At 39.5% G+C, this 22335-nt stretch overlaps 1 protein-coding gene across 26 annotated transcripts in view; it reads left to right on the forward strand.

Annotated features, from left to right (window-relative positions):
- Positions 1-4741: 4741 nt before the first annotated feature.
- Positions 4742-22335, forward strand: part of TASP1 (taspase 1) — a 253393-nt gene continuing 235799 nt past the window's right edge. For 13 of the 26 annotated variants that reach the window (XR_014073014.1, XR_014073022.1, XR_014073019.1 and 10 more), the window contains exons 1-4: positions 5109-5137; positions 16515-16733; positions 19749-19816; positions 21746-21814. Coding sequence is in view for 15 of the 26 variants with exons in the window: in XM_081556530.1 (XP_081412656.1) it covers positions 16589-16733; positions 19749-19816; positions 21746-21814 (282 nt within the window). In the remaining 11 variants the exon portion in view is untranslated. Of the gene's footprint in view, positions 4967-5108; positions 5138-5319; positions 9271-10598; positions 10713-14775; positions 14827-16514; positions 16734-19748; positions 19817-21745; positions 21815-22335 lie in introns of those variants that run through there. The other 13 variants (XR_014073023.1, XR_014073018.1, XM_081556531.1 and 10 more) reach the window with 5 other exon arrangements.

Raw genomic sequence — 22335 nt, forward strand, 5'->3', positions numbered from 1 at the left:
CTGCAAGCCCACGAAAGGGGTTGGCTCTCCCTGGTCTATCAGGATGTTGGCCTGCTGTCTTTGCAGTACCCCTCACCACTTCAGTCCTTTGTTCTCAACAAATTCTCTTTCTTATAAAATACTCTGTGCCTGGAAATTGTTTTCCAACCTGCACTTGGACTGCTACAACAGGTAGAACCCATCCTTGCAAGCTTCTGGTGGTCGTTTTTGATTTCTGGCCTTGGCTTGCAGCTCCATCATCACTCCAATCTTTGGCTCTGTTGTTATGTGGTGTTTGCTCTTCCCGTCTGTGAAACCTGGGCCAATTTTCTGGCACTATGAATGAGAGAGCCTTTCCTCTGTCTAATATTCTCTTTAGCCTTTTTTGAGCCCTACTGCAACATCCTCAAGGCCTTTTGAAGAGTGCAAGATTCCCTTCTGCAGGGGATCAAGGCCTTACAGGCATCTGCTAACATTCTCCTGTAGGATCCTCTCCCACCTTTGGTCTTCATGGAGTCTCAAAGCCTAGGCCATGTGCTTTACTTTTGTTATGTTATTATGTTATTTTATTAGGACAGATTCCATTTGTTCTGTTATTATGTTATTTTATTAGGACAGATTCCATTTCCAAGTAATAAAATCTGTTACAGTAACTACTGCAATGTAATAAACTGTTACTATTACTATGTAATAAATTTTCCCTCCTATTCCCAGAAGTCAGTGGTAGAAAAGTAACTAAGAAAAAAAGCTATTCAGGAACTGTAAACTGTGGCACTGTTGTTGGAGCCTGTGATCAAGTACTGGTGGAAGTATAAAAACCCAGATGTGTAAAACAAAATCCATTTGATTATACTCATGGGTTCCATGGGTCAGGATTTGGAAAGGACACGTGAAGATGGCTTGTCTTTGATGTCTGCAATCTACACTGGGAAACACACAAACCACCTTCAGTAAGAACAGAAGGCTGGAATGTAATCCAGGATTAAGCTCTGGAATCTTCCAAAGGCCCATGCCCTTGCTGGACCGGCAGTTGGTGCTGCTGCTGGCTGGGCCCTTACCTGGGGCTGTTGGTCACATCTTATATGTGGTCTCCTCATGTGGCTGTTTGGGCTACCTCAGAGCATGGCGGCTGGGATTCAAGAGTAAAGCATTCCAAGAGAGAACCACAAAGAAGCTGCACTGCTTTTGTGACCTCTCCTAGAGTCACTTTTCCTACAAGTCAGAAGCCAGCCTGGCTTCAAAATGAGGAACATGGACATACCTTTAGAGGGGAGGGATATCAATATGCAAATATGATCATCATCACTACTGAATTAAAAAATGATACCATAGCTGCCCACAGACTACAGGCTAAAATCCAAACTCTGCAGAATGGTGTAAAGCTTCCATAATTTATTCCTCACATAATAGCCAGCACTTCCTTCTGCTTTATGATCCCAGGAATGAGCTGTTTAGAGTTCCCAGAATTCAGTCTTTTGCAGGTTTCTGTGGTTTTACATATGCTGTTCTCTCAGCTTGAAATGTTTGTCTCTTCTTTCCAGCCTCTTCCTTCTCTATTCTTGTGCTTTCTCAAATACTCTTATGTGTTACATTTTTTATAGTCAAGTACTAAGTGCTTGCTCATTGCAGTTACTGCAACACCAATACGCTAAATATTTTACATGCATTACATTAATTATTCTTGAACAATCCTATGAATTAGGTATTGTTATTCCCATTTTCTGGATAAGTAAAACAAAGTTAGGAAGGACTATGTAACTTGTTCAATATTAGGCATCTAGTAAATGGCACACCTAGGAGATAGACCCAGGTTTATTTGATTTCAAAGTGCCTCTAAATACTACTATCCTATGCAGACTAAACTTATAATAATTGTATCAGTGGTTATTCAGCTTTTTGGTCTCAGAACACTTTTGTGGTCCTAAAAATAATTGAGAATACTCCAGATATTTGTTAATGTGACTTATATTTATTAATATTTACTATATTAAAGATATACTCAAAATGTAAAATAATATTTTTATTTAAAAACAAAATAAATCCATTGCATGTTATATAAATGACATATTTTTAGTAAATAACTGTATTTTCTGAAATTAAAAATAGAAAAGTGTTATTTTTGCATTACTGCAAATTCTTTTGTCTGGCTAAAAAAAGCCAGCTCTGTTCTTACTGCCTCTGCATTCAATTTGATGCTATATGTTGTATTGGCTGAAGTATATAAAGAAATTTCAACCTCCCACAGACTGTAGCTAGAAAAGGAAAGGATATTTTAATAGCCTTGTCAGATAATTGTGCATATTCTGTGAGAGTACACCAAAACTGGACAACTGGTGGGTATTTAAATGTCAATGACAGTATGAAATTTGAAATCCTATCTATAAACTTTTTGTACATTTTATGCTCATAAGAGAATGAGAATAGAAAGATAAATAAGCATTTTAGTATTATTATAAAACAACAATTTGATGCTAATGATCCCCTGACATGGTGTGTGGACCAAACACATATGTATACATAAGATCTAAATTGAACATTATTTGAGGATAAGTTGGGTTCTTTTGTCTTTCTATATGCACACCTATAGCTGGTACAGCTGTTTCTCAGTGTGCCACCTTCAGGGTTGGGTGTGCTTAGCTCATGTTACTGACCTCTCTGGTCCTCCAACCCTCCTTTCAAGCCTTCACACCCTCAGTACCTCTCATGTATAATGCATGTGATCTAATTTTGTTTAATACATTAATGCCTATATTATACAGAATTTACCTTCTAGTTACAAAGCACGAATTTTCTAAATTTTAACAAGAGTTACTCCAAGAGCAAACTGGACATTTTTGGTTTGTTTCATACCATGTGTCATTTATTTGAGAAAGAAGTTTGAGTCTTTGCATATTTTCAGGTAACAAGCTGAATTTAATGTTTTTTTTCCAAGCAACATTTATGGATCTTACTATTACTTACTTATTACTTTCCTAAGTACTTTACATACCTTAATTTATTCCACAGAACAACTCTATGACAGATTTTATTATTATCCTAATTTTACAGCTGTGAAAACTGAGTCAAAGATAAAGTAAACTGTTCAAGGTGACTCAATTGGTAGGTGGTAGGGTTGAGATACCAACCCAGATTCTCCTGGTTCTAGAATCCTTGTTCTTAAGCACTGTACTACCACTGTCTATTCTGCATTAAACACTGCTTCTTTTTCTTCTTATTTAAACCATTTAATATAGGGCCCTACATTTCCTTTTAAGTCTAAAATTCTGTTTTTATAGATAACCTTCACAATAGGCCTTTTTAATACCATTTTATTTTTGTTTGTAGAGAAGAATATTAGCAGAAAAATATGTTGGAGAATACAAAAGTTAATAAAATGGATTTGGAATTACTGGAAGTTGAGAAGTCTTTCCTGTACATGTAACACATACTTTTATCTAGGAATCCCGGGGGAATCAGTTCTGCTGTCTCACTCCCATACTAGCCCCAAACTGCCTTCCTGACTTGCATTCTTGATTGCTGGCAGCACACGTCTTAATGGGTCCCCTCTCCTGAGACACTCCTTCCATCACCCTCCCCATTCCACCTCTGCAGTTAGGCTAAAGAGAAAGTCCTTCTGGTTCTGTGGTTCTCAAATTTTAGGTGGATCTGAATCACTTGGACGGCTTGTTAAAACAGATCTTTGAGTCCCAAACTACTGCCAAAATCTTAGCTCTCTGTGCATCAATGCCAAACAGAAATATAAAAAGAGTTATAGAGGGAAAGGAAAGAGTGGTTTTATTATGTCACCAGGCAAAGGGGAAACACAGTAGGTCTCAAGAACTGTGTCCACCTCCCTGGTGAACAGGGAGAGGTCATAAAGTCAAGAAGGAGTATGTGATAAGGATCAAGATATTAGCAGTCTTTTCTTCTTCTGCAGTTTCAAAAGGGTGGGATTGCTGATGAGATTAGGGTGTGTGCAGGGTCCTAGGTGGTCCTTTCCTAATCTTGATGACCACTCTGGTCCCTTTAACCTTGCCTCAGGTGGTTTCCTTGCTGTTTCTCGTTTGATCAGCAACTATCCTGCCCTTTGGAACTCAGAGAAGGTCGTGGAGGCCAGAGTCTTAGCTACAGAGTGGGGGACAAAAAGACCTCCATGCCCAGGAGCCCCACAGGGCCCTGTTGCTGCTGCTAAGTCACTTCAGTCGAGTCCGACTCTGTGCGACCCCATAGACGGCAGCCCACCAGGCTGTGCCGTCCCTGGGATTCTCCAGGCAAGAACACTGGAGTGGGTTGCCATTTCCTTCTCCAATGCATGAAAGTGAAAAGTGAAAGTGAAGTCGCTCAGTCGTGTCTGACTCTTAGAGATCCCATGGACTGCAGCCTACCAGGCTCCTCCGTCCATGGGATTTTCCAGGCAAGAGTACTGGAGTGGGGTGCCATTGCCTTCTCCGACAGGGCCCTGTTAGGCCTGTAGAAAACCCAAAGTTTCTGAATGAGGAAGTCAGGTGTGGCCCAAGAATTCATATTTCTGCTAAGATTCCATGTGATGCTGAAGCTGCTCATGTGAGGACCACACTTTGAAAACTATTAAGTACAGAATAGGTTTAATGGTGGTTACGTGGTAGACGATTCATGTTAACAGTTACAAGGAAACATGAAAGAGATTACATGTTACTATCCATAGGTCTTGGTCTTAGATGTTAGATGGTAAAAGAAAGGCCACTCCCACTTTCATCCTCCCCAGAGCAATTCAGGCAGAACTCTAGTTATCCCTACGGTGTAGTGGGGAGAGGAGGGCTGCAAGGATTGGATGAAATTAAGCTTGTCAATGACACCTCAGTAAGTGATGACTAGCTTAATTTCACATCACGTTGCTAGGATACCGACCACTCAGATCAGAAGATCACAGCCTTCCATCTCATTAAGGAGCTGGGAGAGAGAGGCGAGGGCGCTTGCGCAGCTCAAAAGGCGGCTCCAGGTTGGGTCTTCCCGGCACCTCTGCGGCCAGGTGAGCCGCGCCAGGGTAGGGGGCGGGGACGGAGCCGCCTGTGGGCGGCTGCTTCCGGACACGTGGCTGCGCTCGGGCCCAATGGGGGAGCTTGACGTCACCCCCGCTTCCTCACCCTGGCAACGGGCGGGCGGCTACTTCCGGTGCTCTGAGAGCTCTGGGCTGATGCGGGTGAGTGTCCCTCCTTCTCACTCTGTCCGTGCGGCTGCGGCCGCCGCGCGCTCGCTCTGCCCCGGCGCCGCGCGCTCTCCAGGACGTGCTCTCTGAGCCGAGGGCGGGCGGCGCGCAGGATGCTCCTCGCCGGGGGCGGTGCCGGAGGACGGGACCCGAGGCGTCCCTAGTCCCCGAGCCCTGGTCGCGCGTGGGGCCCGTCCAAACGCCTGCTCCCAACGGCTGCGGCCCGGCGGCCTCCTCCCTTCTGCGGGGAAGGGGCCGTCTGTGTTTGAGGAGGGGATCCTGGCAGTCCTTCACGCTCGATGCGGTCTCGGGCTGCGGTTTCTCCGAGTTCCAGGTTCCCGGAGACCCGGGAGTGTGCGCCCCGGTCCTGCGTGGCCGGTCGGGGCAGAGTCGCCCCGTAGTGTCTTAGAGCCATGGTTAGAGCCCTGCGGGAAGTTAGCGTTTACTGCTCAGCTGGAGAAGGGAGAGGAAAGGACCGAGATGATGGAGCAGGAGTAACCTGAGAGGAGGGTGGGGAACAGGAATTGGAGGTGCCTTGCAAATAGAGGACATCTTGGTTCCGAGAGGAGGGAGTTCAGCTTCATTCGCCTCTGGAAGGGAGGGGAGGGGAATGCAAAGTGTTTTTGGGGACCGTGTGACTGGGATCACTGTACACGAAACTAAGGAATTTTTATACACTTGGGAGTTTAATAATTTGCTTTTGTGTTTGAATAAAGCCCCCCCCTTATAAAAAAGCAGTGCATGCTTATTAACGAATATTTGGAAAATGCAGCAATATTTAAGAAGAGATCATCTGTGATTCCACCAGCCCAGCATTTTGATCTTGCTACGTTTTAAAAAATTGCAGATTCTTAACCTACATAGGATTATGAAAGTGAAAGTCGCTCAGTCCCGTCCGACTCTTTGCAACCCCATGGACTCTACATGGTCCATGGAATTCTCCAGGCCAGATTACTGGAGTGGGTAGCCTTTCCTTTCTCCAGGGGGTCTTCCCAACCCAGGGATCGAACCCAGGCCTTCCGCATTGCAGGTGGATTCTTTACCAGCTGAGCCACAAGGGAAGCCCACTTAGGATTATAGTGTGTATAAAATATGATTTTAACTAAGAAGCATATGTTTTGTACCTTGCATCTATTGCATGAATTTTTTGAGATATTCATAAAATTCCACCCTTTTAAATTTAAATTTCAGTGGCTTTTAGTATAGTCACAAAGTTGTGCACCCGTCGTCAGTATCTAATTCCATGACGTTTTCCTCACCTCCAAAAAAACTGTACCCATTGCAGTTGCTCCTCATTAGGTCTCCTTTCCCCTTGTTCCCCCAGCTTTGGCCAACCACCAGTCTACTTTGTGTCTATGGATTTTCCTATTCTGGACATTTCATGTAAATGGAATCATACAATATGGGGCTTTTTGTTGTCTTGCCTTCTTTCACTCAGCATAGTGTTTACAAGGTGCATCCACTTGTATTATGTATCAGGACTTAACCTCCTTTTGATGGCCGAATAATATTCCATTATATAAATATGCCACATTTTGTTTATCCATCATCAGTTGATGAACATTTGGATTGTTTCCAGTTCTTGACTGTTATGAATAATTCTGCTATAAACACCCACGTAGAAGTTTTTGTGTGAACGTGTGTCTTCAGTTTTCTTAGATATATACCTAGGAATGAAATTGCTGGGTCATGTGGGAACTGTTTACCTTTTTGAGAACTGCCAGGTGTCTTCGAGAGTGGCCTGCACAAGCGGGATAAAAGGGTTCTGATTTCTGTTATCCTTGCTGGCATTTATTGTCTTTTTGATTATAGCCTTCCATTGGTTGTGAAATGGCATCTTGTAGTTTTGATTTGCATTTCCTTGATGTCTGGTAATGTTGAGTATCTTTTCTTTGTGCTTATTGGCCCTTTGTATGTCTTTGGAGAAATGTCCGTTCAATTCCTTTGCCCATCTTTAAATTTTTTTCTTAAAGAAAATTTTAAGTTGTATGAGTTCTTTGTATAGTCTGGACACAAGTCCCCTTTCAGATTCGCAATATTTCTTCCATCCTCCGCCCCCCCTCCACCCCCCCATTTTGTGGAGTATCTTTTCACTTTCTTGAATGGTGTTTCTTGAAGTGCAAAAGTTAAAAATTTTGGTGAAGTCCCATTTATCTGTGGGTTTTGTTATTGTTTGTGCTTTTGGTGTTATGTGTAAGATCATTGCCAAATCCAAGTTCATGAAGGTTTACTCTTATTTACTTTTTTCTGTCCGAGTTTTATGTAGTTTTAGCTCTTACATTGAGGTCTTGGTCTGTGTAGAGTTAATTTTTGTATATGGTGTGAGGTAGGAGCCCCTTTATTCTTGTGCATGTGGCTATCCAGTTTTCCCAGCATCATTTGTTGAAAAGACTGTCTTTTCCCCATTGAATGACCTTTGGCACCTTTTTTAAAAAAAACCAGTTGACCATAAATACATAGATTCTCTATGTTAGGTATTTAAGTCACTCCCAGATTTTTGTTTTTCTAAATTATCCTATGTTAAACACAGCATAAAAGGCATAAAGCTTTTTCTATATTTAAAATTATTTTGGTAGAAAGTGTTCTCAGAAGTGGAATTACTGGGTCAAAGATGAAATAAGTATGTTTTGGAGCTTATTTAATGAGGCATTAAAGCTTCAGTCTCATGATAAGAGCAACAAAACGCTTCATCAGCTGCTGTAGCTTAAGGGCTGGATTGCTCTAAAAGCTTTTGCCGTAAGATGAATGGATTCCATGACTTCTTCCTCCTTCAACTGCTTCTAAAAGGCTAAGTAAACCTAGAGTGAAAAACTTCAACACCAGAGGCAAATAGGACATGTGGTCTTCTAAATGTCTTAAAAAAGAAATAGTGTCATCACATGCTGTAGGAATATGAAACAATATTTGAGAGAAATAGAGTCAAAATTTAGACCTTAAATCAGTGCCATGAAAGTCCCTGAAGCAAAAACAGTGTTTTATTCTGAGTTTCTCTTCTGGCCTTGATAATCAAGTTAATTTACATTCATCTTGGTCACAGAGACAGTGAACTTAAATCTTCTCTTTTTAGTAAATAATACCCAGTTTAAAAAAAAATCAAATACAAAAGGTTATTAGATAGAGAAAAATCAAGTTTCCCTTTCATCCTTGCCCCTCCGTCTTCTCTAGTCTCCCAGTACTCTTTAGAGGAATTTGCGGGACTATTATTTGTGTCTGTGTAGGCTAGTTCATATATGAAGTATCTCCGGAGAGGGTATATACAGCATTATACATTTTAAGGCTCTTGATACTTTCTGACACATTCCTTTTCAAAACGGTTACATCAGTTTATGATGGCAGTACAGTGCTAGTTTTTTTTCTTTTCTTTTTTTTTATTTCTTTGAATATTCTTTCTTTAATATTGGATATCCAGTTTATATTTCCTCTTTTATGTATTGCCTGCTCATGTCTTCTGGCATGCTATTTGTCTTGATTGGCATTGTCCTTTATGAGATTTACTTTGGCAGCCTTTTGTAGATGATTATTTTATGACAGCATGGATTTGGGGAGAAAAGTTAATATGCTTTCTGTAACACTTACGCTAAGAGGTATGTGAGCTGAGCAAAGGTCAAGGCAGTAGGAAAAAGGAAGTTAAATGCTTGAGAAGAAATCTATAGGATTTGGAAACTGGGCACAGTCCAAGATGACTATAAGGTGAGTTAGAAAAGGATTGGGCTATTAAAAGTAAGGAGTAATGTAGAAGGAATTAGATTTCTGGGGAAAGGTGAATTTGTTTTGGGTAGTCTAAGAGTTTGGAGGATCCAGGTTGAGCTCTCCAGGAGACTTATGGCTAGAGCTTAAGAGGCAGAGTTAGGAATCATCTGGTTTACTGAGGGGATTGTTTTGAAAACTTGATACTGAATGAAGTTGCTGAAGGAGGCATTTGAAACTTAAGCCTTTGGACATTCTGTTTGAAAGTCAGGCAAGAGACCAAAGCTGGGAGGGGTCAGAGGAGCCTCGAAGAGCTAGGATAGTAGATTGGCATGCTTGCCAAGGAGAACAGGACATCTAGAGAATCAAAGGTTGCAAGCTGAAGACTGTGTTCAAAGATGCCATTAGGTTTGGTAACTTGGAGAAGATACATCTTACAGGTAAAGATACAATTTATTGGGAAGAAAAAATACACCTTCCCCCTGCAACAGTTTTATTAAGATAAAATTCATTTATCTTATTGTTACCCATGTAAAGTGTACGATTCATTGGTAGTTATTCAGACTAAATACCATGCAACAATGACCACAGCCAATTTTAGAACATCTTTATTGCCCCTCCCCCAAAGAAGTCCTGCCCAAATTAGCAGTCACTCCAATTCCCCTCTGTCCTTCCAGCCCAAGGAAACCACTAATCTACTTTCTATCTTTTTAGATATGCCTACTCTGGACATTTCATATGAATGGAAACATGTGGCCTTTTGTGTCTTAACTTCTTTCATTGTGAAATGTATGTGGCCGATTGTGTCTGACTTCTTTCACTGTTTTCATGGTTCATTCATGCCATAGTGTGTATCAGCCCTTCATTCCTTTTTATGGCTCTATAATGTTCCACTGTCTAAATATACTACATTTTGTTTAACAAAGGTCTGCTCATGGACATTTGAGTTGTTCCCACTTTTTGACTGTTATGAATAGTTTTGCTATAAACATCCATGTACAAGTTTTTATGTGGATGTATTTTCAGTTCTAATGAATATATAACTAGGAGTGGAATTGCTGGGTCATATGGTAACTTTGGGCTTCCCAGGTGGTGCTAGTGGTAAAGAACTTGCCTGCCAATGCAGGAGACATAAGAGATACAGATTCAATCCCTAGGTTGGGAAGATCCCCTGGAGAAGGTCATGGCATCCCAGTATTCTGGCCTGGAGAATCCCCTGGACAGAGGAGCCTGGTGGGCTACAGTCCATAGGGTCACAAGGAGTCAGACACTACTGAAGCGACTTAACACACACACACAACACACACACAGTAACTTTATGTTTACCTTTTCAAGCTACTGTTTCAGGGATGGACAAATTGCCAGTGTTTTTTAGATATAATAAAATGAATTTTAGTACCATCACCAATGGGAAGTTGCAAAATGTCCATATTCAAACTTATCATTCAGGAACACAGGTATTATAAAAATGATATATAAAATTGTTTTCTGTTGTGTGAAGCTATAACATGCTTATGCATCTTTGATTGGAAACCTTTTGTGTTGACTGTTATCTCAAAGACTTAGCTGAAGTGTTAAAACATTTTCCTTATGGATCAATGTATTGATGTGAATATGATTCATCCACTTCAATAATTATTTGTAATAATGACTACAAATGTGATAAAAATATCATAAGGATATCTGATGTCAATCTGCATGATTTATTTTTTACTGCTTAGTTTCAACTGTAGAGATCAAATAATAATTTTATTTTTTGTAAATTTAGGATTATCTGTGGTTTGTGTGGTCCTAAAAGTTCAAGATCCAGAAAAACAAAACCAAAAGAGACCTCTCAGCCAGTATTGTTGACTGGCCATGTTTTTTTCTGTTCCTTCTCTAGGTGGGTTGAGTGTTGAGAACCTTCAGAATATGGCATTTCTCCTCTTACTGAAGTGGGATCTCATCAGCTTACCCTATTTTGAGACCTGGACTTGGCTAGTTATCTTGTGTTCTCATAAAGAAATAAATGAATAAAAAAGTTTTTTGCTTTTAAGTAATACATTCAGATTGTTCAAATCAAAAGGTGCACAATGGTGAATAGTGAAATTTCCATTTCACCTTTGTCCGCCAGTCACCCAAATCTTTTGGTAACTACTACTGTGCTAATTTTTGATATATTCTTCCAGATTGCACTTTGCATATATATTTAGTTGTATTATTTTTTCTTGTCTCTCTCAAAACATGGTACTGCATATGTTTCTGTACCATGCCTTTTTTACTTACTAAAATATCTTCAACGTTGGTTGTTTCATATTTGTGTATCAATAAAGTTCTCATTTTTTCCAAGAGCTGCTTTTATTTTTAACTACTTTTTTATCAAGACATACTGTTGGTCTATATCTTTACCATTACAGACTACCCTTCACTGTATATTTGTGATTTTGGTTGATTTTACCAAATTGACCTTGTTGCATTGTTCTTGCCTGGAAAATCCCAGGGATGGCGGAGCCTGGTGGGCTGCCATCTATGGGGTCGCACAGAGTCGGACATGACTGAAGCGACTTAGCAGCAGCAGCAGCAGCAGCAGCAGCATTGTATTAATCTGTGCTGCTCCTTGCAACATGTGAGAATGACCCTTTAACTTGACCAGTCCAGCTGATATGTGACTGTAGGTTTATTTTGCCTCTTTCTTTTGAGTGAGGTTTAGCATCTTTTGATCTGTTTAAGTTGTTATATAGTTCTTCTGTACACTGGGATTTGCTCACTTGCCCCCTTCCGCCTTTTGTGTCTTTTTTGGGACATTTGTTGGAGTTATATTATGAATGTCAGACCTTTAATGGGTTCCGAGTTAAACAAAAACTAATGTTGAAGTAGAAATTGCTTCATTTCTAATTGAATTAAAAATATTCCAGTAACCATTGGAAGTTGGAGGCCAGAGTTGTACATTGGATAGCCTGTCTACCTGAGTTCCTTTCCCAGTGCTGCAGAACTTCGGGGCCAACATTTTTGGAGGAGTTTAGTGAGATGACATAGTTTGATAAATAAATAAATTTCAGCTAGTCCCTGAGAGATGGTAGATTGCTCAAGAAACAGCATATTTATTCATCTTCCACATTTAATTTTTTTCAGACAAGCTTGAGAAGCAAGCAAATCTCTCACATACGTTAAAAATGCCTATTACATCAAACCTTATTCATTATAATATGTTCAGCTCAGTTCAGTTCAGTTGCTCAGTCGTGTCCGACTCTTTGTGACCCCGTGAATCGCAGCTCGCCAGGCCTCCCTGTCCATCATCAACTCCCAGAGACTACCCAAACCTGTATCCATCGAGTCGGTGATGCCATCCAGCCATCTCATTCTCCGTCGTCCCCTTCTCCTCCTGCCCCCAATCCTTCCTAGCATTAGGGTCTTTTCCAATGAGTCAGCTCTTCGTATGAGGTGGCCAAAGTATTGGAGATTCAGCTTCAACATCAGTCCTTCGAATGAACACCCAGAATGATCTCCTTTAGGATGGACTGGTTGGATCTTCTTGCAGTCCAAGGGACTCTCAAGAGTCTTCTCCAACACCAGAGTTCAAAAGCATCAATTCTTCGGCGCTCAGCTTTCTTCACCGTCCAACTCTCACATCCATACATGACTACTGGAAAAACCATAGCCTTGACTAGACGGACCTTTGTTGGGAAAGTAATGTCTCTGCTTTTAAATATGCTATCTAGGTTGGTCATAACGTTCCTTCCAAGGAGTAAGCGTCTTTTAATTTCATGGCTGCAGTCACCATCTGCAGTGATTTTGGAGCCCAAAAAAATAAAGTCTGACACTGTTTCCACTGTTTCCCCATCTATTTCCCATGAAGTGATGGGACCAGATGCCATGATCTTAGTTTTCTGAATGTTGAGCTTTAGGCCAACTTTTTCACTCTCCTCTTTCACTTTCATCAAGAGGCTCTTTAGTTCTTCGCTTTCTGCCATAAGGGTGGTGTCATCTGCATATCTGAGGTTATTGATATTTCTCCCGGCAATCTTGATTCCAGCTTATGTTTCTTCCAGCCCAGTGTTTCTCATGATGTACTCTGCATATAAGTTAAATAAGCAGGGTGACAATATACAGCCTTGACGAACTCCTTTTCCTGTTTGGAACCAGTCTGTTGTTCCATGTCCAGTTCTAACTGTTGCTTCCTGACTTGCATACAGGTTTCTCAAGAGACAGGTCAGGTGGTCTGGTATTCCCATCTTTTTCAAAATTTTCCACAGTTTATTGTGATCCACACAGTCAATGGCTTTGGCATAGTCAATAAAGCAGAAATAGATGTTTTTCTGGAACTCTCTTGCTTTTTCGATGATCCAGCGGATATTGGCAATTTGATCTCTGGTTCCTCTGCCTTTTCTAAAACCAGCTTAAACATCTGTAAGTTCACGGTTCACGTATTTCTGAAGCCTGACTTGGAGAATTTTGAGCATTACTTTACTAGCATGTGAGATGAGTGCAATTGTGCAGTAGTTCGAGCATTCTTTGGCATTGCCTTTCTTTGGGATTGGAATGAAAACTGACCTTTTCCAGTCCTGTGGCCACTGCTGCATTTTACAGATTGCTGGCATATTGATTGCAGCACTTTCACAGCATCATCTTTCAGGATTTGAAATAGCTCAACTGAAATTCCATCACCTCCACTAGCTTTGTTTGTAGTGATACTTCCTAAGGCCCACTTGACTTCACATTCCAGGATGTCTGGCTCTGTGTGAGTGATCACACCATTGTGATTATCTGGGTAGTGAAGATCTTTTTTGTACAGTTCTTCTGTGTATTCTTGCCACCTCTTCTTAGTGTCTTCTGCTTCTGTTAGGTCCATACCATTTCTGTCCTTTATTGTGCCCATTTTTGCATGAAATGTTCCCTGGTATCTCTGATTTTCTTGAAGAGATCTCTAGTCTTTGCCTTTCTGTTGTTTTCCTCTATTTCTTTGCATTGATCGCTGAGGAAGGCTTTCTTATCTCCCCTTGCTATCCTTTGGAACTCTGCATTCAGATGGGAATGTCTTTCCTTTTCTCCTTTGCTTTTCGCTTCTCTTCTTTTCACAGCTATTTGTAAGGCCTCCTGAGACAGCCATTTTGCTTTTTTTGCATTTCTTTTCCATGGGGATGGTCTTGATCCCTGTCTCCTGTATAATGTCTCGAACCTCTGTCCATAGTTCATCCGGCACTCTTGTCTATCAGATCTAATCCCTTAAATCTATTTCTCACTTCCACTGTATAATCATAAGGGATTTGATTTAGGTCATACCTGAATGGTCTAGTGGTTTTCCCTACTTTCTTCAATTTAAGTCTGAATTTGGCAATAAGGAGTTCATGATCTGAGCCACATTATAATATGTAGATGTTCTAATTTGTTATTCATGAAAAAAATGCATCTGATGACAGTGAGTCAGAGAAAGTTTTATAACTCATACTGCTTGAATGTGTTTCCATTTGAACTGAAGCTTTGAATTTTCCAAAGCCTGAATTTTCACACAGCTGTTTGTGGGTCTAGTGGGCCCAAGCTGATTTCATGACTTGGTCAGACATCATGGCCTGTATAGACTGGGAGATAAACTGCTAATCATTTAAACTGACTTTGTCAACTGACACAGAAATAAATAGTAACCTATCTCAGAGAAATAACCAAAGTCAAATAAAGGTAATTGAGGCAGATCCTTGTGAAGCAGTTGGAAGAAAATCCATCCTCAGAGAGATACTTATCACTACAAAACAAAAACAGGCATTTTAACTTACTGTTATTTAATAAACCTCAGCACTCTTTTATAATCAAAGTTTATAATTATATGTAAACATTTTAATAGAACAGCAAAGGTATATATATATGATATTAAATTATTTGTCCTTTAAATTAAGTGATACATAATAATAATTAAATGGATTCTTTTTAACCAGGAATTAAAATAAGTTAAAATACACTATTGGGCTTTTCAGGTGGCGTTAGTGGTATGGAACCTGTCTGCCAATACAGGAGACATAAGAGACGTGAGTTCAATCTCTGGGTAGGGAAGATCCCCTGGAGGAGGGCATGGCAACCCATTCCAGTATGCTTGCCTGGAGAATCCCATGGACACAGGAGCCTGATGGGCTATAGTCTATGGGGTTGCAAAGAGTCACACATGACTGAAGCGACTTAGCGTGCATGCATGCACACACAGAGTACCATATTGCCGTGCCTCCAGACCATCTCTTGTGTGAAGAACCAAGTTAAAATTTAAAACTATGAAAGAAAGATAAAAGCTCATATTTTTATCTGATGTAGCAGATAAAATTATTTCAAAAATATGATTATACCACTGGAAGATGTAAGGTTTAGTGTGAATTAATGTGCCTTTTGTACTTTGAGTCTTTTCCTTGTGAATCTCCAGTTTTTATAGATGGCTTTAATTCTGTTTTATTAAGTAGATTATAAAAAGATATAATTATAAACAAAACTTGGGGAAATAGAAAAGAATTACAAAAACTGTCATTGTTTATCAAAAACGTGGATGTAAGACAGTTAGTATATGAATAAAAAATAATCTCTTGCAGACTGATAACCAGCACTAGTCTGTAGATCATACTTTGCGTGACACTGTTCTTTTGAACTAGTTAGTTGTCACTCTTTAAAGCCTTGTGTCCTTCCCCACTTCTCAATTTAGAATAAGGTACAGATTTTTACCTTATAGTGTGAATCTAGATGTTTAAGTAGTTTCAATCATGTGACTTTGGGATTTTTTTTTTTTTCTTCAAATCTCTGTTGATTTTTTAAGTGATCCATTTTACCCCAGTCTGAAGTGTGTTTTACCATCATTATTGTTATCAAGCCAAGATTGCTAGATGCTTGTGAGCTTGTGAGAAAAATTAGAAGCTTTGTGGTATATGTTGCTTGTAATTTGTTTTATTGTTTACCTTTTGAGAACCTCAGAAAAAGTGCTTTTATGAAAACGAACAAATATTTGCACAAGTATTATTTTAATTTCTTGCTTTAGTCTTATAAATTTGTTAGCATTTGTTTTACATTGAGCTCTGAAGCACTGAACTGTTTTTCATAAAAAGTTCTCCATAGGCAGAGGTAAATCTGTATGTTGGTTCATTTTTTTAATCGAGCAGCAATCTTATATGTTCTCACCACACACAAAAGATTGTACTTATGTGAGGTGGTGGATATGTTAACTGACCTTGTTGTGGCAATCATTTTGCAGCATATATGTGTATCAAATCCTCAGGTTGTACTGCTTGAACTTATCCACTGGTGTATGTCAATTATATCTCAATAAAGCTGGAGGAAAAAATAAGCAGCAATCTAGGCTTTATATCAAGGCTCAGTGATGCTCAGTGATGTTGCCAGCACTGCATGTGGTTCTAGAATGTCCCAGAGGTTATTAGCATTTGGTTTGGAGGGAGTAGAAAGTGATATATAAGATGAGGTTTTCTTCAATGTAGATAAAATGAAAGATAAAATATCTTTGGACTCAACATGAAGTCTTTTTACAACAGTTCTTTGTTTATACGACTTCAATGCCTGTCAGTGTATAAAGGGATTTAAATTCTAACCTTTTTATATTCTTTGTATTACCCAGTTAAATAACTTTAAAATTAGGGGTTTTTCTTGAAAGTTATCTGAGCACAAATTTGTATACGTGTGTTTTAGTGGAAAGAAATGCATACCATCTTTGCCTGTTTTCCTTTAGGGTAATTCCTCTTCTGCAATTACTTTTGGATGGAAGTATGCACTTTTCCCAATAGAAGATGGTAATCTTGGAGAATGACCATGGAGAAGGGGATGAGTTCTGGAGAAGGGCTGCCTTCCAGATCATCTCAAGTTTCGGCTGTTAAAACAACAGTGAAAGAGTTGGAAACAAAGCAGTCCCATAAAGAGAAGCGAGGGGGCTTTGTGTTGGTGCATGCAGGTAAGCTCTAAGTAGGTGAGTTGGAAGATGAAAATAATGGTTTCCTTTCCTTTGCCTTGAAGTACAGCAGGAACTGAGTTTCCTATCTGGGGGAGGGACACTGCAGGAGGAGTTGGAACCACAGGTTGACTTGCACAGAGTGAAGGCCTCCCCTGAGCTCCCCACGTGGAGTACCTTACAATGATGTCGCTTCCTTTGCCCCCATCACTCACCTCCTCTAGGACTTTTACTCCATGCGCATGTGCCTGTTAAGTCGCTTCAAGTCATCTCTGATTCTTCGCGATTCTATGGACTTGTAGCCTGCCAGGCTCCTCTGTCCTTGGGGATTCTCCAGGCAAGCATACTGGAGTGGGTTGCCATGCCATCAGCCAGGGTATCTTCGTGACCCACGGATCGAACCTGCATCTTTTCGTTTAGCTGCATTGGCAAATAGATTCTTTTACCACCTGGGAAACCCTTTACTCCATATAGTAGATATATTTAGGTATTGTTAAAACCAGACAAAGTAATTGTTTAAAATCTGGTTTGTGTTTTTAAAAATAAAGTTGTTGAAAAAAAATTTTCTCACCCTGTATTTGACTTTGTCCATCTTAGAGTGTAATTTAAACAATCTTAAAGGTAGTTTTTTCCTTGTTAATATTATAAATGAGGAACCTTAAAACCAGAGCGATTAAGTGGCTTCAGACACACAGCTAATCACTAGCGCCAGGCTGAGAAACCATAAGTGGGCCCACACGTCCCACAAGTCCCAAGTGCTTTTGGCACTCCGTCAGCCTCTGATTTCTGCTGCAGAGGACCTTGAAGACAGACACAGTGAAGTTCAACCCCCGAGTCCCCATCATTGATGCATCTGAGGTTTCCAAGCAGTGCCGCTCTGCTCTGGTCTTTTTTTTTTTTTTTCTCTCCCTCTTTCTTTGATGTGGGGTGAGTGGCATTGTTTCTTTTTGTCAAACTGGCATTCTGCCTGATCATTAACCTTTGGCTATAGCTAAACTGAACAGACAAGTTGGGAAGTCTTATGGAATCAAATCTAGAAAAATCAAACAGTGAACAAACAAAAGGTTCAGTTTTCTTTTCTTTCAAATGACTTTTCAAAGAAATGAGGTAAATTTACAGAAACAACTGAAATTCCCAAGCCAGTGTTCCTTCTACTACACCATGCTGGTGGCGCATCTTTCATAGGACCCAGTGAGTAATTTTATTCGTAATGAGTGTTTGAAAAAATGTGCAAGAAAGCCCTGAGATATGTAAGCAGTAACAACATGGAACATTTGATGAGTTGGACAGGGTTGCCTTCTGTGACAGTCATTGCAGACTCCCTCCTGTCTCAGACACAACCTGATGGCAGTGACTCTTGTAGCTGGTGCTGGGACCAGCTGTAATAGGAGGAAGTCTGGGTTATAGCAGGAAATTGTGTGGATTAAGGATGACTTTCCCCTTCTAAATTGTTAGAAGGTCAGATAGAATGACTGATTATGCAGCATTATATAACTTGCATATTTAAGGGACAAAAATTTCAATTCGAGTGTAGAGATTTTAAAACTTTTGGGTTTTTTTTTTTCGTGTTAAAGGAGACTTGCCCAAATTTTAGTCATTTGAATAGTAGATTCTTGCTTTTTCCCTAGATCTGTATACTACCTATACTTTTCACATTTGTGCTCATCGCTCAGTTGTTTCTCTTTGCAATCCTATGGACTGTAGCCCACCAGGCTCCCCTGTCCATGGGATTTCCCAGGCAAGAATACTGTAGTGGGTTGCCATTTCCTCCTCCAGCGGATCTTCCCAACCCAGGGATTGAACCCATGTCTCTTGTGTCTCCTGCGTTGGCAGGCAGATTCTTTACCACTGAGCCATCAGGGAAGTTCATTAGTGCTGTTATCCACACACTAAAGTTATCTCTTTGGCTGCAGTATCCCATGTGGGAAATACTGCTGCAAGGTTGGGGTCTTAGATCTAAGACAGCGTTTATTAGAGAACCATGAAAAGAGTCCTCGTAAACATTGGCACAGATTCTGTGAAGTTTGAGTTCTTTTGAGAAATGGGACTAGAATTTGCATGTATTATGGATTTCTGTTGTTTGGACTTCTTTTCTACTCTCTCGAGTCCATTAACCATAGCTTCTTGGGCCCATTCTTTGTCTGCCTTGTGGAAAGATGGGTTAAGTTTGTGTTGTAGTCTGCAGCCTCACCGGAGGAGCCCTGAGGATTAGAGATGTAGTTCTTTAACCTTCCCTGCCTTGGACCCCTCTGGGGCCCAGCAGGGGACTGGAAGTGGGGTCTGAGGAGGAGGTTCAGGGCAAGTTAAGGAACTTTGATGAAAGCCTCTTCTTGGTTTCTTTCTAGTTTATTCTCAGATCTCTAACTAAGCAAGTATTAATCCTTTTAGGGAAATAAATTTCAGAGCCTTTCTCTTGAAGTTGCTGAGTGTTTGATTAGGACAGGCAGTGGTGAATATACCATCCCTGATGTTTCAGACACCCTGAGCTACATTCCGGGGTGAAAGGAAGGAGAAGTTAGGATAGCAGAGGTGATGTTGGTGGTGGTTGTGGATAGGATGTAACACCTGTCCATTTCAAGTTTTAAATAAAACTACCTAGTTTTCTGAAGTTACTCTTAAGAATTCTGGCAAGGACTTTCCAAAGTTCAACAGGGAGGGAATTAAAGGCACTCTGCCCTTGACACTGCCTAGGTTATCAACTTTCTCTAAAAAACACTCCTAACTTTGGGGAAGTTTTCAAAAGGAGGAGAGGTCACCTTGGCGAAGCGTCTTTGGGAACATAAGCTATTTCTGGTGCCTCTGGTGGAAAATAGCTTTTGAAAAAGGAGATAAGGCATGGTATTGAAAACACTTACGGTGCAGAAAGAAGTTATTAGATTTTTAAGAGTCCACACACTTAGGACAGTAGTTTTTTTTGTCACTTGGAAAGCATCAGTTTGTATGAACTATTTATATAATGTTAGCAAGGTTTCTGATATCTTAATGATAGTTAACTATTGATTTCTTTTTTCACTACAGGTGCAGGTTATCATTCTGAATCCAAAGCCAAGGAATATAAGCATGTATGCAAAAGAGCTTGTCAAAAGGTATGGAGAGAATGTATTCTGTCTGACTGAAACATTTTAGTTTTGACCATAAGGCAGCTTTACCTTGAAATTCAAAATTTTAAGGTTTGATTTATAAGACAGTCTTTGGCTTGGACCACAGAATAATTTTGCTCATATTTGTGGAGTCTTTTGTTTTGTTTTGTATTTTTTATTCTCCAAATCAGGTTTAGATCGTTTCTTTCCTTTCCCAGATCAAAGTCTGTATTTTTGGAACTGTGGGCACATAATCATATACCTTTTAATCTTTGCAGTGGTGTTGAGCTCTATAGGAGGAGTAGGGAAAACATCTCAAAGGCAGCCAGTGTGACTTTTTATGAAGGGAAGAAAAAAATAATAAAATTAAAATGAAAGTTTTTCTTAGGGAGATTAGCCTCTGCTTTTTCTTCTGTTTCTCATCACGCAGTTTGTATCATAGCAAATTCACTGTCATTCTGGAGTTTAACTTTGCCTTTGTACTCATTTGTGCTTTTTTTTCATCTTTGGTTTTTGAGGTTTTGCTAAATTGTTGAATACTTAATGTGGAGGCAGGAATGGACTCAGAAGAAATATTGTTTGGTTTTATTTTGATCCTGACTATATACTCTTGTAGGCAAACCTTCCATTACCTTTTATGCAAATAGAATGTTAAGTGGACATTGTGTATCAAGTAAATAGGGGTCTTTCTTGCTCTTTTCATTTATATTTATTACCGTTTAAAGAAGATTATACTTAATTAGATATCCAAGGTTTTTCTTATGAATGAAATATCATAAATGAATGAGAATATTTTGTTACAGTGATTTCATTGTCTTTTCAAAAATTATAATAAAGGTAAATATTCTTTAAGCTATTTTATATTTTTAATCTTATTTTTCAAAGTGTGAAATCTTTTTGTTATCTGAAAAGAAATGGATTACCTTTATAGAAATATAGTTCTGTATATAATACATTAAGAGTGTGTAACCAGACTCCTCAATGTATACAATAAATGAACTTCTCAAAAGTTTCATGAGGAATACAGTTCTTAGTTTTTGGTCTTTGTTGACTAAGTTGAAGCTTCAATAATTCATTTAAAAGTCCGTCTTCCTTCTTTTCCTTTCCTGTCTTATTTATACCGAAGAAGCAAGGTGATTTTGTGACCTTTACTCTCTATAGATTATATTACAAAATAATATTATATGTTTAATCTCAATGTAAAATACCTTATAGAATCACAAATGCTGTTGTCAAAAGTATGCTTCCATCTAAGAATTCTGAAATGCCTCTGTGACTGAGTCACTATTTTTTATAGTTGGAGTAGAGAGAGTAGCAGGGACTTCCCTAGTGGCTCAGACAGTAAAGAATCTGTCTGCAATGTGGGAGTCCTGGGTTTGATCCTTGGGTCAGGAAGTCCCCCTGGAGAAGGGAATGGCTACCCACTCCAGTATTCTTGCCTGGAGAATTCCATGGATAGAGGAGCCTGGTGGGCTACAGTTGATGGGTTTGCAAACGGTTGGACACGGCTGAGCACCTAACACACACAAGGAGAGTAGTAACGGTGGAATAAGAAATTATTAGCTTAGTCTATATAAAATATGAATTCAAATTTCAAAATGGAATATATATAATTTCGCAGGCTATATGAATTGCCCTTTGATGAATGAAGCCCTTTCACTTACTAAATTCCTTGCACTTTGTGTTTAGTGGCTAAATTTTGTTCATTGTCTCAAATTGAATAATAATAAATGAGATATATCATAAGTTATCCTGAATAATTGCTTACTTTAAAATCTAAGTAGTTTTTTTCTTTAAGTATAGAATGGAACTCTAATGATCAATTTTTGTTAACTCTGAGTGTCTCCTACACTTCTTTAAGCCTTTGAAAAGTTTCTGGATGTGTTTGAGAAGTTGTGGTTTTACAATGAATATTCTTGCCCCTTGGTTTCATAGGCAATTGAAAAGTTACAGGCTGGTGCTCTTGCGACAGATGCAGTGACTGCAGCCCTGGTGGAGCTTGAGGTATTTCTTTTCTCTATTTTTTTCATTCAAAGTAGTTGTGAGTTTGTGTTCGTTATTCTAAAATGACGTGAAACTGTTGTTTAGTCAGCCATCAATGACATGACCAGAGTTTCCCAACAGTATTAACAATGAAGAATGAAAAGCAGCTTGGGATCTTGTTAGGTTGTTCTTATTGGAGACTTCTCTGAGTAATATAAATAAGTTGGTTAAATTTTATTTTTTCCCCTGGTTTTGTGAGATTCATGAATACAAGTTACTGGTGGTTTGATGCTTGAATTTCGTTAATATTTTCAGAAGAAAAATTCCTGAAGTTAACACCTTCTCAAAGTAATATATATTCTGTTGTTTAGAAAACAAAAAATTCCAACTGTCTAGAAGTATCCCAAGTTTAAGGAGAAGTTTCCTCACAAACGTATCAGTTGGATATCTATACTGAAGCTGTGCTCTGTTAGGTCTGTCTTGTCCAGTGTGATTGTTAGGTTGGTCTTCACTTAGCTGTGGGTATTGAGAAATTCAGTGAG

This window comes from Giraffa tippelskirchi, chromosome 13, assembly GCF_054371585.1.
Source record: "Giraffa tippelskirchi isolate mGirTip1 chromosome 13, T2T-mGirTip1v1.2.pri, whole genome shotgun sequence".
Taxonomy (NCBI): Eukaryota; Metazoa; Chordata; class Mammalia; order Artiodactyla; family Giraffidae; genus Giraffa; species Giraffa tippelskirchi.